Source organism: Hakea prostrata, chromosome 4 (genome assembly GCF_041222555.1).
Source record: "Hakea prostrata isolate BN-2017 chromosome 4, UWA_Hpros_2, whole genome shotgun sequence".
NCBI classification, from domain to species: Eukaryota; Viridiplantae; Streptophyta; class Magnoliopsida; order Proteales; family Proteaceae; genus Hakea; species Hakea prostrata.
In genome coordinates, this window is record NC_142603.1 from 415,948 (window position 1) to 430,085 (window position 14,138).

Consider the following 14,138-nt stretch of genomic DNA (forward strand, 5'->3'; position numbering starts at 1 on the left):
AGGTTCCAGGCAGACACTTGGAGTTACTAGTTGGTCATCGTATTTTGTTGACTTGTTGTATATGTAACCATTCTATTAAACAATTCATGTATGTTGATGATTCCATGCTTGTATGCAATACAATTTGTACTTCTTGGAACTAGTCATTTGTTAGTATACTTGAATGATAACTTTTCAGTCGTTTTTGGGGCAATTTACTAGTTCCATTGTGTTTATTATGCTTTAACTAGGTAGGAGGCGAGAATTATAATTCAGATGAAATGGAGGCCATATAAGCCCCAAAACCTAGGGTCGACACTTTGCTTCATCGGTCGAAACCTGGAAATTTCGGTTTTTGGCCGGGTCAAAACCGGCCTTGAAACTGAAATGTGGTCCTTGGGTGTGACCCAATTTTTAACAGAAGACTGTTGAGAAATAACTTTAAAGATGATCCTGAACTAATTAAACTAAAACTTAGGCTCGGTTATGGTAGAAAGTTCTGTTAAATTTTTTTTCCGCTGTGGATTCTCCTTATTGGCTGGACCATGCCTTTTCCCGCTTACTTTCACCTTCCTCCGCTTACATCTTTTGCCCTTGTTATCTTTCATTTCTCATCTCATTTCCCACTCATCATTTCTACATCCCTACCTTGTTTTCTCTGGATCCATGTAGCTGACCCCATTAAGGTGGGATAAGGCTGATTTTGTTCTTTTGTTTGTCGTAGTGGATATTGCAGAGATGCTTGCTAATGACATGGAGAAAGGAGCTCTTCGTGGGCGAACGCTAACATTAAAATTGAAGACTGCATCTTTTGAGGTACCCTCTGTCTTTGCTTTAATGGACCCACTAGTAACTCATGCTCTATTATTGGCACTGTGTATTAACTGCCAGTCTCATATATTTATTGGTTCAGATTTGTAGATGAAGTTAGTGAATATAGGATGATACGTTATCTATGGTTTGTGTAGTTATTGCATATTCATTAGTCTTATTTTCCTCCTACAGTTTCTTGCATTATTTAATCCCTTTTAAATGTTTTCACCTCAAGTTGAATCTGCAATTTTCAGGTTCGAACTAGGGCTGTATCTTTGCAAGAATATATATGCTCGAGTCAGGATATCTTTAGTCATGCTTCCAAGTTGCTCAAGGCAGAGCTTCCTCTTTCTTTGAGATTAATCGGTAGGGAGATGTTGCAGCCTTTTTTTAATTCATTTCTTGGTATAAGAGGCAATGTTGCAGCCTGTTTTTTATTCATCTCTTGGTAACAGGTTGAATGAAACTTAGCCATGATACTTAAACCTGAACATTATCAGAAAAAATTACATGGTTCAATTCAATCCTGTAAGGTCCATGCTTTCAGTAATTTGATTTTGAATCTGATTGTAAAATATTAGGATATAAGATCGACTGTGAGTTCTCACCGCCCCCCCCCCCCCCCCCAAAAAAAAAAAAAAAAAAGAAGAAAGAAATGAAGATTGTATGCATGTTAAAAGGTCAATCTTAATGATAAAGGATCTTCGATTGGATAAATTAAAAGCTCAACATAATCACCTATAAACGAGTTGCATTCAGGTCAAATCTAGACCAAGACAGCCTATTGGAGCTTTCATGGCTCTTCTATATTGGCAATAGTGGTAGGAAATTGTTTTTGGTGTAGAAAGTATGATGTGACCACGAGTTCAAGAAGCACCCTTGAGTTGGCTGAACCCCCTAGTAGGGTTATTGAGGGTATTTTCAACCCTCTTTTATTGCTGGAATTATTTCCGGATTTATTTCTAGAGTTTAATTTGGGTTTTGTTTTCCTAATTTGAGTTGTGTTCGAATTGGTTAGGTTATGGATAAGATAAGACTCTTATACAAAGATGGTTCCTATCTCTTAGGAGGTTTCTTTCAAGGGAATTATTTTCAACTGGAATTCCTTGGATAGAGTTTTGAGTTATTTAGTCTTTTATTTTCAGCATATGTCTCTAGTTGTTTAGATTCCAAATAAAGAGTCCAGATTATGTAGTGAGATCCTTGTCTTCTAAGGAATCCCACTTATTCCTAGAGTCTTTTGAAGGCTATAAATAGCCTAATATTCTTTGTAATTCTTCAAGTCTGATTATTGAATAAAATTGATTGAGTTGAGGATAATGGTTTCTTAGCCGAGGGGGCCATGGTTGAGGAAAATTTTTGTTCATGGATCAGCCCATCTACCATCGATTTCAGCTTCTTTTTCTTCATTTCAACAACTACAAGCAGTCAAGCAAGCTTCTACAAGAATACCTTCGAGTAACAAGTACAGCATCTCCCCACCCCCTTCCGCTGCCTCCTCTCTCTCATGCAAGCCCTCTCCCACCCTCCTCTGCCTTGTGCAGTCCCTCAAGACCCACCCCACCCCATTGCACCCTCTCTCTCTCTCTCTCTCTCTCTCTCTCTCCCTTCTCCTTCAGTCCCAGCAAATCCCCAGCCCTTCCCTCACCCTCCCCTACGCCCGCAAGGTGCCCCTGCCCGCTCCCCTGGTCTGCGCACATCAGAACCACTCTCCCCCAACCCCAGCAGGGCCCTACAGTCCCTTCCCCTAGCTGTTTCAGCCCCTAGTCAGCCTCCTATATTGCTGCTAGACCCTTCCCCGAACCTTCCCAGCCCCTATGAGTCCCTCCAAATCCCCTGCTCTCATTTGGTCCCCTGTTTCTGGTGGAAAAACAGAAACAGAAAAAAAGAAGAAAGGGGGGGGGGGGGCGCAAAAAAACAGAATGAAAAGAAAAGAAAAGAATCAGAGAAAATGAGAGCAAATATGAAGAAATGGTACCTTAATCAGAAATTTCAAATGAAGGACTTGGGAAATCTACAATATTTTCTTAAAGTTGAGATTCGTAGAAGTCAGAAAGGACTGTCTCAGCGCAAATATGCATTGGATCTGTTAAAAGAAATTGGAATGCTTGGTTATAAACCTATAGAAACTCCTATGGATCTCCATTATAGACTAATGGCTGATGAAGGAATAGACTTTGATGATCCATGTTGCTTTCGCACTCGCAAGTGCATGAGGTCGCCAAGTAGTATAGAAGTAAAAGGGATGTTGTTCCCACGAGGATTGAAAAGAGTCAAATTGCGTATCAACTTCAAAATCACTTTTAGTTATCTAGTCGAACAAAATTGAGAATTAATTGAGATTTAGCTACTGATTATGCTAACAAAAACACAAACAAAAATACTAAGCAAATGAATTAACGAAAATACTAGAGTTTTGATTTCACCAAACATGTCATAAATTATCAATCCCTCCCCTTCATACAATTAATTTACTCTCTATTCTTGCCGATAGGTTTACTAAGTTAGATCACCGCATCTGTTATGCTTGAGGGTCCTTGTTACACCAAATCCCTTCTACCTTTTACGCATAGAAGATTAATTCAATGCATTACATAAAACACAAATTCCCTAAACAATGTTGAATAAACCGTCTGACCTATTATGCGTTAGGTGTAATTTATCATTCTTCAACCCTTGGTCTAGCATCTCCACTTTTATATGTATGAAAACATACCACCAAATTCATGAATGTTAATCAGGCATTCAGATATTAAGAACAAAATTGAAGAAAGCGAAGAGTGGAGGATTGTATTGCATGAAAGAGAGAAATCAATAAATTAATTCTTGTAATTTACTGGCCATCTTGATGGAACCTCTACCAAACCATACTCTCCTGGTTCACAATTTACCAAGTGGTATAAAAATGAATGTTTGGTCATAGGATTTCTTCTTAATTCCATCGAACCGAGCATAACAAAGAGCTATCTCCTTCTCCTAGGTGCTGCTACTATTTGGAAGGTTGCTCAAGATACATACTCCAAAGTAGGTAATGATGCACAATGCTTTAAGATTAGACAAAAGATTCATTAGTTGCAACAGAAAGACCTTACTCTCCCTCAATATTATAATTCACTTCGAGGATATTACCAGACCTTGGATTTCTATGGAAAATTTTCTCCAAAGAATGTTGAAGATGCTATTGCTTATCAGAAGTGGGAGGATAAGCTTCAAGTTTATTATTTTTTGGTAGGATTAAACATAGAGTATGATAAGATTTGGCAAACATCCTTTCTCATGAGCCCTTTCCCTCTTTAGAGCAAGCCTATGCCATGGTTGATACAGAGGACAGTCAACGGATAACTATGGTGGTACATACATAGACTCCTGATAGGTCCGCATTAGCTGTTGGTTCTAGTAATCCTAAGCCTAATTCTGGTGATTCTCAACCTCCTGTGAAGTGTGAATTTTGTAGGAAAGAACGCCATACAAAGGTTAATTGTTGGAAGTGACATGAATGTCCAGCAAGTTCCCCTTGGAGGAGATAAGAGCGGAAGTATGGGCAGCATTACGGCATATGCAATTCAGGCTATTCCAGACATTCAAAGTACTCCAACACCTATTTCCTTAGACGAGATCTAGAATCTCTTTCGTTAGCTAATGACCAGGCTTGGTGGATCCTCTTTCGGGTCAACTCTTAATGCGAGTGTAGCATCTGCTGTTACCTCAACCTCTAGTTCCCAACCTCCTGTCGGTATTTTCGGTTGTCACAGTGTGAATTCTATTTATCCCTCCTGGATAATTGACTCTGGGACAACAGACCACATGACAGACTCATCTTCTTTATTCCACACTTATTCTTTTATTCCACTTGCTTAGAAATTTCGAATAGCTGATGGATCCATGTCCCTATTTCTGGAAAGGGTTCCATTATCTATTCACCTAACCTTTCCCTTCCCTCTGTTTTGCATGTTCCTAAATTTTCAGCTAATTTGTTGTCCATTAGTAGCCTAACCCGTAATATGAACTGCAAAATATCATCTTTTCCATCTCACTATGTTTTTCAAGACCTAGAGACGGGGCATAAAATTGGCAATGGTAAACAGAAAGAGGGGTTCTACTTATTGGACGGTTTTGGTTCTCCATCCACTCTTTTTACAGTTTCTGCATCATCCTCTCCTGCGTTAGTGTCTTTTTTACAGTAGCATAATTGTTTTGGCCACATTCCTTTGTCAGTTTTGTCTAGATTATTTTCTTATTTTGTAAAGGTGTAACTTAAATGGTATTCGTTGGGATGCTTGTATTTTGGCCATGCAAACAAGACATTTATCCCATTTCAGATAATAGAGGTAAAGTGCCATTTCTGTTATTCATTCTGATGTGTGGGGTCCTTCTTGAACTATGTTTGCCATTGTTGGTTTGTCACATTCATTAATTGTTGCACCCGAACTACTTTTGTGTGTCTTATATAGAAAAAGTATGTTTTTTCATGTTCCGAGAATTCCACAATATGGTAAAGACCCAGTTTGGGGCTGTAATTAAAATCCTTAGGATAGATATTGACACTGAATATTCGGGTGGTAGCTTTCCCTCTTACTATTCTGACCCTGGGATTATCCATCAAACTCATTGTGTTGACACACCTCAAAATGGGGTCGTAGAGCGCAAGGATAGGCGACTCTTGGAGGTAGCATGGTCCCTTATGTTTACTATGCATGTGCCACCTCGATTTTGGGGTGTTGCAGTTCAAATCGCCACCTATCTCATTAATAAGATGCTTCACGTGTCTTAGATCGATATTGTCCTCTTGAAGTTCTCTTAGGTTCAGCCAATTTTACTGTGCCCCTTAAGGTCTTTGGATGTGTTGCATTTGTTCGCAACCATTATAGTCATGGTGAGCTTGATCCTAAAGGATTACAATGTATATTTTTGGGCTATCCCCCTACCCAAAAAGGTTATATATGTTACCATTCTGGGTCTTATAGATTTTTTGTGTTTATGTATATTGTTTTTAAGGAATAGGTTCCCTTTTTTTCTCCTCTTCTTTAGGAGGAGAGTCTTAGTGAAGAAGCTCCGGTGTTCCTTGAGATTCCTCTTGAGGTTCTTATTTTTTAGTCTCTTTTGGTAGATTTCCCATTGGAAGATGGAGTGACTGAACAAGAACAACTCGTGGTTGATGTGCAAGGGGAGTCTAGACCTCCTCTAAAGACCTACCAAAGGCAGCAAAAGCCCCCTTCTGAGCCACGACAATTGGAAGCACCGGATCATAGTCTTGAAGCAACCAATCGTCTTGGTGAGTCTGTCTTTGATCGTGATTTGCCCATTGCTTAAGAAAACAGCTGCGTACTTGCACCAAACACCATATTTCTAGCCATGTGTCATATCATTCCCTATCCTCAGAATTTCAAAGCTTTATTTCGTCTTTGTTTTCCACGTCTATCCCTAACTCATGGTAGGAACTAGTGTCTCACTTAGACTGGAAGAAAGCTATGGATGAGGAAACGCAAGCCCTGGGAAAAAAAAATAAGACATAAGATATGGTATCCTTGCTTGTATGGTGGGAGATCTCACGAGATCTCGCGAGATATCTCGCCTTTTTAGAGAGGCGAGACGAGATCTCTGGCGAGATCTACAATGCTCGAGATCTCACTAACGGTGGGATTTTTGCTGCTTTAGGGGCTTTTTAAAGGCCTTGTCTCGCTCAAGAGAGGCATATCTCGCCTCTCTCTCTCCTCTATCTTGCTGGATCACCAAAATTGGCCGGAAAACTCCATTTTTTGCCAGAATTTGGCCGGAATTTGTTGGGGATTCAACATAGCAACATCATCAACTCATCTACAACAACAAGTTGAAGCATATTTGTAGTGATTCAAGCCTATTTCAAGGGATCTTCAAGAAATGTAAGATTTTCCCCCAAACTTGATTTTTTTCAAATACAAGGTTCTACAATGATTGTATGAGTGTGATATAAATATATGTTGATGCTCAAGCTTTGATCTACACTTTCATGGAAAAAATTTTAATTTTCTGTTATTAATTTTTTTTTGAATTTTCGTATTTAAAATATATATTATCTAAAAAATTAAAATTAAAGATTATAAATAAATACTTATGAAATGAATGTGATTATTATTTATGTTAAACTACATTTAGAGGGCTACAATTTCATGTATTAATATTTTGATTATCATGCTTACTGTATTTATTTTTATTTTTTTATTTAAATAATTAAATAAAATAATTATGAAAAATAATATTTTATAAAAAATTATATCTTTTTTTTTTTAAATGATGTTTATATTATGTAGTTTATTTTAAAAATACAAACATGTCTTATTGAGCATTGTATATATGTTATCTTAGAACAAAGTGTGTGTTTTGTTGTTTTATAAATTATTTTTACATAAAATAATTATAAAAAATAATATGTTATTAAAAATTAGCGATTTTTTTTTTAAATGATGCTCATATTATGTAGTTTATTTTAAAAATACTAACATGTTTGTTTGAGCAGTGTATATATGTTATCTTAGAACAAAGTGTGTTTTGTTGTTTTATAAATTGTTTTTACATGTTTTTATGTATCTAAAATGTATTTGGGAATATTCATGATTCATGTATGTATTTCAGACTTTCAGTGATGTACATTTGAATCTTAAATGGCAACTAGTGGGAGTGGCGGCACTAGTAGTGGGACTCAGGACATTGCTTGGCAACATGGGGATCCACTGATTGCTAACAAGAAGAAATCCCGATGCAAGTATTGCCTCAAGATTTTGAATTCTGGTGGTTCAACCAGATTAAAGCAACATTTGGCTGGTGGTTATAAAGATGTTGCCAAGTGTCCCAGGGTTCCTTATGAAGTGCAAAAAGCAATTGCAACAACTTTAAGGGGAGGGAAACAAAAAAAGGAAGATATGGCACAAAAGCAAAGGGAATTTGAGGATACAGTGCTATCTAGACATACTCTTGATGTTGATGAGGAGTCAAGCGATGATGAAGAGAGGAGGGTTATGGGTGTTGAGTCACGAGCCGAATGGAGACAAATGAAGGCTGCAATGGAAGCTAGCAGACAGTCCTTACATGCTGAGAATGTGAGGTAATATGAACAAACAAGGGGAGTAGGTGGTTCGGGGTTAGGGGCATCCATGCCACCTAGACATAGTTTTCGGGAACCGAGACCTGAGAGGACCGAAAGGAGGAGGAAGACTAGGCATTATGATTCCACATTTGACCAATACCCCTCCCTCTTCAACCAACAAGACATTTATCAAAGAAGCATTCCCTATATGTTTGCTGGTGGTAGAGAAGGCAGTAGGGAGGAGGAAGTTAGGTTATCAATCAGCAAATTCATGCTCTATAACAACATTGCACCCAATGTAGCCAAAACTCCATACTATCAGGGGATGATCAATGCAACTGCTAGGGCAGGTGTAGGGGTTAAAGGCCCAACAGCTTGGGAAGTAATGAATAATTATTTACCCAAGGTAAAGTAGGAGGTGGATGAATACATTGGTTCATTAAAGGAAAAATGGAGTACATATGGTGTTATTGTGATGGCTGATGGATGGACTGGTCCTACTAGACAGTCCATCATTAATTTCATGGTGAGCTGCAATCGAAAGGCATCCTTCCTTAAGTCTGTGGATGCCTCAGATAAGATCAAAGATGCTGACTACCTTTACAAGCTTCTTAGGGAGGTGGTCCTCGAGGTAGGGCCAAAGAATGTTGTCCAAATTGTCACAGATAATGGTGCTAACTTCAAAAAAGCTGGTGAAATGTTGATGAGGAAGAAGAGCAGCAGGATCCACCTCTTTTGGACACCATGTGCTGCTCATTCGATTGATCGTATGTTAAAGGACTTGGGGAAAAGAAAGTCAATCAATACTGTGGTTGAGAGGGCTAGAAGGGTAAGTAATTTTATTTATAACCATGGTTATGTGCTGAAGATGATGAGGAACCGTAAGGGTGATCTAGTCAGACCTGGATTGACTAGATTCGCCACCAACTATATAGCTCTGAAAAGCTTCCAGAAGAAAGTGGTGGGTCTTTGGCACATGTTTGCAAGTGAGGAGTGGTTTGGTTGGCGTGGATCTAGCCATCCTGATGCAGTACTAGCCCAACATACCATTGCTGATGATTCCTTTTGGAGGCAGCTGAATAGGACACTGGGCATTATAGAGCCTATTGTGTTTGTTTTAAGGATGGTGGATTCGGAGAAGAAGCCCACAATGCCCCACATATATGCTGCCCTCCAGCAAATGAAAGAGTTGGTTACTGCTGCTGCCCTTAGCACCTTCAAATCCTACGAGAGGATCATCGATAATAGATGGGAGATGCACTTGATGCATCCTTTGCACTTGGCTGGTGAGTCACTTTTAAGTCTTTAAGTTTTTGTTGTATCCTTTAATTTACATTCTTTATTTGTTATAACTTATAACTTATAATTTATAAACAAGTAAACAACCAAATCACTAAGTCACTAACCAAATTTTTTATTTCCACAATGCAAGCTTACTACCTCAACCCAAAGTACCATTACAAGAATGATCTGGGGCTTGATGTAAAGTTGATGATTGCGGTGCAAGAGGTGGTGGAGAAGCTTGTGTCAAATCCCGCCATGCAAGGGACAATTAATGGAGAGGTGAGAACTTATTCAATTGTTTCTTCAACTTCTTGCATTAGTGCATTAAGCATATACATAATACAATAATTGAAGAATTGGTGTACAGATCAGGGAGTTCAGGGATGCCTTTGGGAGTTTTGGAAAGCCTTCTGCAGTTGCAACTAGGAAAAAAACTGATCCTGGTAAATAGATCACTACTCTATAAGTCATTAAGTCTGTAAGTCTATAGACTATAACTCTATAAATGATAACTGATAAGTTATATAAATATAAAGATTTACTTGCCTAATGCATTCTTATTTTTGGTTCTGCAGCTGACTGGTGGTTTCTATATGGAACTAGTGTGCCAAATCTCAGGGACATAGCAATTAAAGTACTCTCACAGACTTGCTCATCTTCTGGTTGCGAGAGGAACTGGAGCACCTTCTCGCTCATCCATAGTAAGGTACGGAACAGATTGGGGAGTAAGAGGCTCGAGGACTTAGTGTATGTGCATTACAACATGAGATTGAGAGTAGGGCACATACAAGATAATATAAATGACGATAATCGTGAACAGATTGAGTTGACTGATATATTCCACGAGCCCCCCGCAGAAGATGAGGAAGATGATGTCATATATTAGTGGGTTAGGGATCGAGGTGGCCCAATGCTAGATGGGCCAGAAGGGCAGCCTGATCCTACCATTGCTGCTGCTATGGGCCCAGATGCTGTGGCTGAGCACCTATCTTCTGATGAGGGTTAGGCTACTTTAGTGGCATTAGAAGGATCAGCTGTACCATTTGTGGAGCCACCTGGTCGACTTGAAACAACTGAGGTGACAACTAGTAGTGGGGATTCAGGTGATGCCGATGATACTAGACGGCCAAGTGGCCCAAGTCAGCCATCGAGTTCGAGTCATGGAGGCAGTCAGGCTGGTCTTGTTTCATGAGGAAGTCAACGTCGACAAAGGGAGTCACCTGACTCACCTCCACCAGGTCCGAGTCATTCGACACATGTGAGCCACAGTTCCCTTATCTCTCGGACTTATAGTAGGAGTAGGAAGAGTAAATCAAACCAGGGGCAGGGGCAACCGAATGATGATGCGAGCATGCATGATCTTGAATTGAACATGGGAAGCATGAGCCTATATAAGAGTGATTCACAATAGCAGAGCCTGTCATCGGGGTACCAATACAGGGATCACAGCACCGGGTCAGATTACAGTGGGTATTCTTCTTATGGAGGTCATACTATTCCTTAAGACCCTTCACCTGGAGAGTACGCATATGGGAGTGAAGGTGGGTTGTTAAATGAGTGGTTTAGAAACCCATACCCAAATACTCAACAACTATATGAACAACAACAACAACAACAATGGCTCTTTCACCCACCCATGATTGACGGTTATCCCAGACTGCTATTCCTCCAGTATTTTGACATGCAGACATATAATGATCATATAAACCGATATGTGACATACTTAAGTGATCAATTGACTTGGGAGTCATATGTGGCCACCGTTCAGAATCAATTGATGCGGAATGTTGAGTGATACTCTTAGTCTTGGAAGTTGTAAGTTGTAAGTTGTAATCTTCTTAATTCTTATGGTTGTAAAATTTTGAAGACATTTAACAATTTATTACTTTGAATCTTTGATAGTTTGAAGTTTGAACTTTGAACTTTGATCACTTGTTGACTTGATTCACTTGAATACTTGATGTGTAATGTTATTGTATTTGTATATATGTATTTGATTTGATACTTGATAGTTGATAAATGATAACTCATTAACTTGAAGTCTTGAATTACTTGATATCTTTACATAATTACATTACATGTTGTCTCTGACTCTCTAAGACTCTAGCTCTATATCTATAATCTCTATTCTCTAAGACTCTAACCTTGCATTTCACAGAATTTCGGTTTTACACATAGGGTCGACTTAGGAGACATAGTTAGGGTTATTTTCTCACAAATCTAAGGCCACCAATGTGTTCAAAAGGCCTTAAATAGGCTAAATACCAAGTTTCAACCCAACCAGAGCCCTAAAACCCACCGAGATGGGCCACCGAGACTACCGCCAATTTTTTGGCATATCTCGACCAAGATCTCGCCATCTCGGTCGAGATCTCGGTATTCTGAGTGGCGAGATCTCGCTCGAGAGCGAGATCTCTCACCATGCTTGCCTGTAGGAAAGAAAACTGTTGGGTGCAAATGGGTGATTGTAATAAACACAAAGTAGGTGGGACCATTAAGAGATATAAGGCAAGACTGATAGCCAATGACTTCACTCTAACCTATGGCACTGATACTAGGAGACATTTGCCCTTGTTACTAAGATGAATATTGTTTGGGCTGTTCTTTTATGTGCTGGAAACCTAAGGTGAAGTCTTCAACAATTAGATGTGAAGAATGCTTTCCTACATGGAGAGCTGCAGGAAGAAGTATATATAGATGTGTCCCCTGGTTATTCTAGTTCAGAGACCTATCTCTATATGGTCTAAAGCAATCCCCTAGCTCATGGTTTGGAAGATTTTACAAGGCAATGATCTCCTGTGGCTACAAGCAAAGTAATGCAGACCATACCCAATTTATCAAGCAGAATAAATCTCATACCATAGTACTTCTTGTATATGTGGTTGATATTGTCATCACAGGAAGCAAGAAGGAGGAAATTATAGTCTTGAAGACTTTCTTGGGGACAATGTTTGAGATAAAAGATATGGGCAGACTCAGGTACTTTCTTGGGTTAGAGTTGGCCTACTCTGCTAATGGCCTAATGGTGTCTTACTCTTTCAGAGAAAGTACACCTTGGACCTATTAGAAGAGACTAGAATGCTAGGGTGTAGACCTACAAAGACCCCCAATGGAGCCTAATTAGCACTTGAAAGCTAAGGAGAACCAGTTGACAAAGTCGACTGCCAAACTTAGTTGGGAAGTTGATTTATTTGTCACATACTAGGGCAGATATCACATTTGCAGTCACCCTTATTAGTCAGTACATGCATGATCCTTATTCTTTACATATTGAGGTAGTATACCGTATCTTGAGGTATTTGAAGGCATCTCTAGGGAAAGGTATCTTAATCTCTTCTCAAGGACATCTTAGAGTTGAAGCATACACATATGTTAATTGGGCTGGATGTCCAGATGATAAGAGGTCTACCTTTGACTATTGTGCTTATGTGGGGGGTAACTTGGTCTCCTGAAGGAGCAAAAAACAGGCTGTAGTGGCTTGGTCAAGTGCTGAAGCAGAGTTTAGAGCTTTAGCTCAAGGTATTTGTGAAGTGTTATGGTTGAAGGGTCTTCTTCAAGAACTTGGAGCATATCTAGAAGGTCCTATAAGGCTGTATTCTGACAGCAAATCAGCCATCAGCATCGCCCATAATCCAGTTCAGCATGACAAGACCAAACATGTGGAAATTGATAGGAATTTCATTAATGAAAAGGTTGAGTCTGGACTGGTTCAGATTTCTTTTGTTACCTCTAACAACCAACATGCTAATGTATTCACAAAAAGTTTGAGTTTCAAGTTATTTAGTAGAATTGTTAGCAAGTTGGGCATGGTAGATATCTATGCACCAACTTGAGGGGGAGTGTTGTAAGTCATTAGTTGAGTCCAGTTGGGAGTTTGGTCTATTAGAGAGTCTCTATTGTTTATGTTTTTAGTCCCTCACCGGGTATCATTTTATTACTCATTTATAACTATTATTATAAATAAAAACCCTACCATGTCACACTGACATATGTCAGGATTCTCACAAGATCTCAACAGGCATTTTTCTAATGGTCAAATCAGTGTAGACGTAAGTTTGTAATTCATGTTTTTTGGGGTTTACGAAAGTAGGAGGAAAACAAAAGAAATTTAGGGTTGGGGAACTTAGAAGGATGGTGGGAGTCTGGGAGATCTCGCTCGAGAGCGAGATCTCGCCACTCAGAAATTCCGAGATCTCGATCAAGATGGTGAGATCTCGGTCGAGATATGCCAAAAAATTGGCGGTAGTCTCGGTGGCCCATCTCGGTGGGTTTTAGGGCTCTGGTTGGGTTGAAACTTGGTATTTAGCCTATTTAAGGCCTTTTGAATACATTGGTGGCCTTAGATTTGTGAGAAAATAACCCTAACTACGTCTTCTAAGTCAACCCTATGTGTAAAACCGAAATGTAGAGATATCAAGTAATTCATGTTATCAACTATAAAGTATTAAATACATTACACATCAAACTATCAAAGAACTTAAATGGCTTCAAAATTTTACAACCATAAGAAGTTTTAGACTTTTAGTAAGTCATAAATCATAATCCATAAGTTCACAATCACAATCACAAGAGTATGTGAGTAATAAGATTACAAGACAAGCAAGAGTATCACTCAACATTCTGCAGCAACTGATTCTGAATGTGGCCACATATGACTCCTAAGTCAACTCATCACTATAGTATGTCACATATAGGTTTAAATGTCACATTAAATTGGTTTCCATGAAAGTTAGATAAAAGCTTGTGGATCAACATATATTTACACTAAACTCACACACCCATTGTAGAATATTCTATTTGAAAAAAATTCAAATTTGGGGGAAAATCTTACCTTTGTTAAAGATCTAGTTGAAATAGGCTTGAATGATGATAATTTGATGTTGTAGATGTCTTAAAGATGTTTAGAAGTTGAATCCCCAACAAATTCCGACAAAAAATCAAGTTTCTGGCAATTTTTTATGGTTGCAGCGAGATCTTAGCGAGATCTTGGCGAGATCTCCCA

General features: G+C 38.9%; 1 protein-coding gene across 5 annotated transcripts in view; it reads left to right on the forward strand.

The window, feature by feature from the left end:
• Window positions 1-14,138, forward strand: part of LOC149016878 (DNA/RNA polymerases superfamily protein) — a 113,289-nt gene that overhangs the window by 43,636 nt on the left and 55,515 nt on the right. For 4 of the 5 annotated variants that reach the window (XR_016172733.1, XM_089151136.1, XM_089151138.1 and 1 more), the window contains exons 10-11: window positions 704-795; window positions 1,047-1,158. Coding sequence is in view for 4 of the 5 variants with exons in the window: in XM_089151136.1 (XP_089007262.1) it covers window positions 704-795; window positions 1,047-1,158 (204 nt within the window). In the remaining variant the exon portion in view is untranslated. Of the gene's footprint in view, window positions 1-703; window positions 796-1,046; window positions 1,159-9,284; window positions 9,416-9,503; window positions 9,603-14,138 lie in introns of those variants that run through there. The other variant, XM_089151140.1, reaches the window with a different exon arrangement.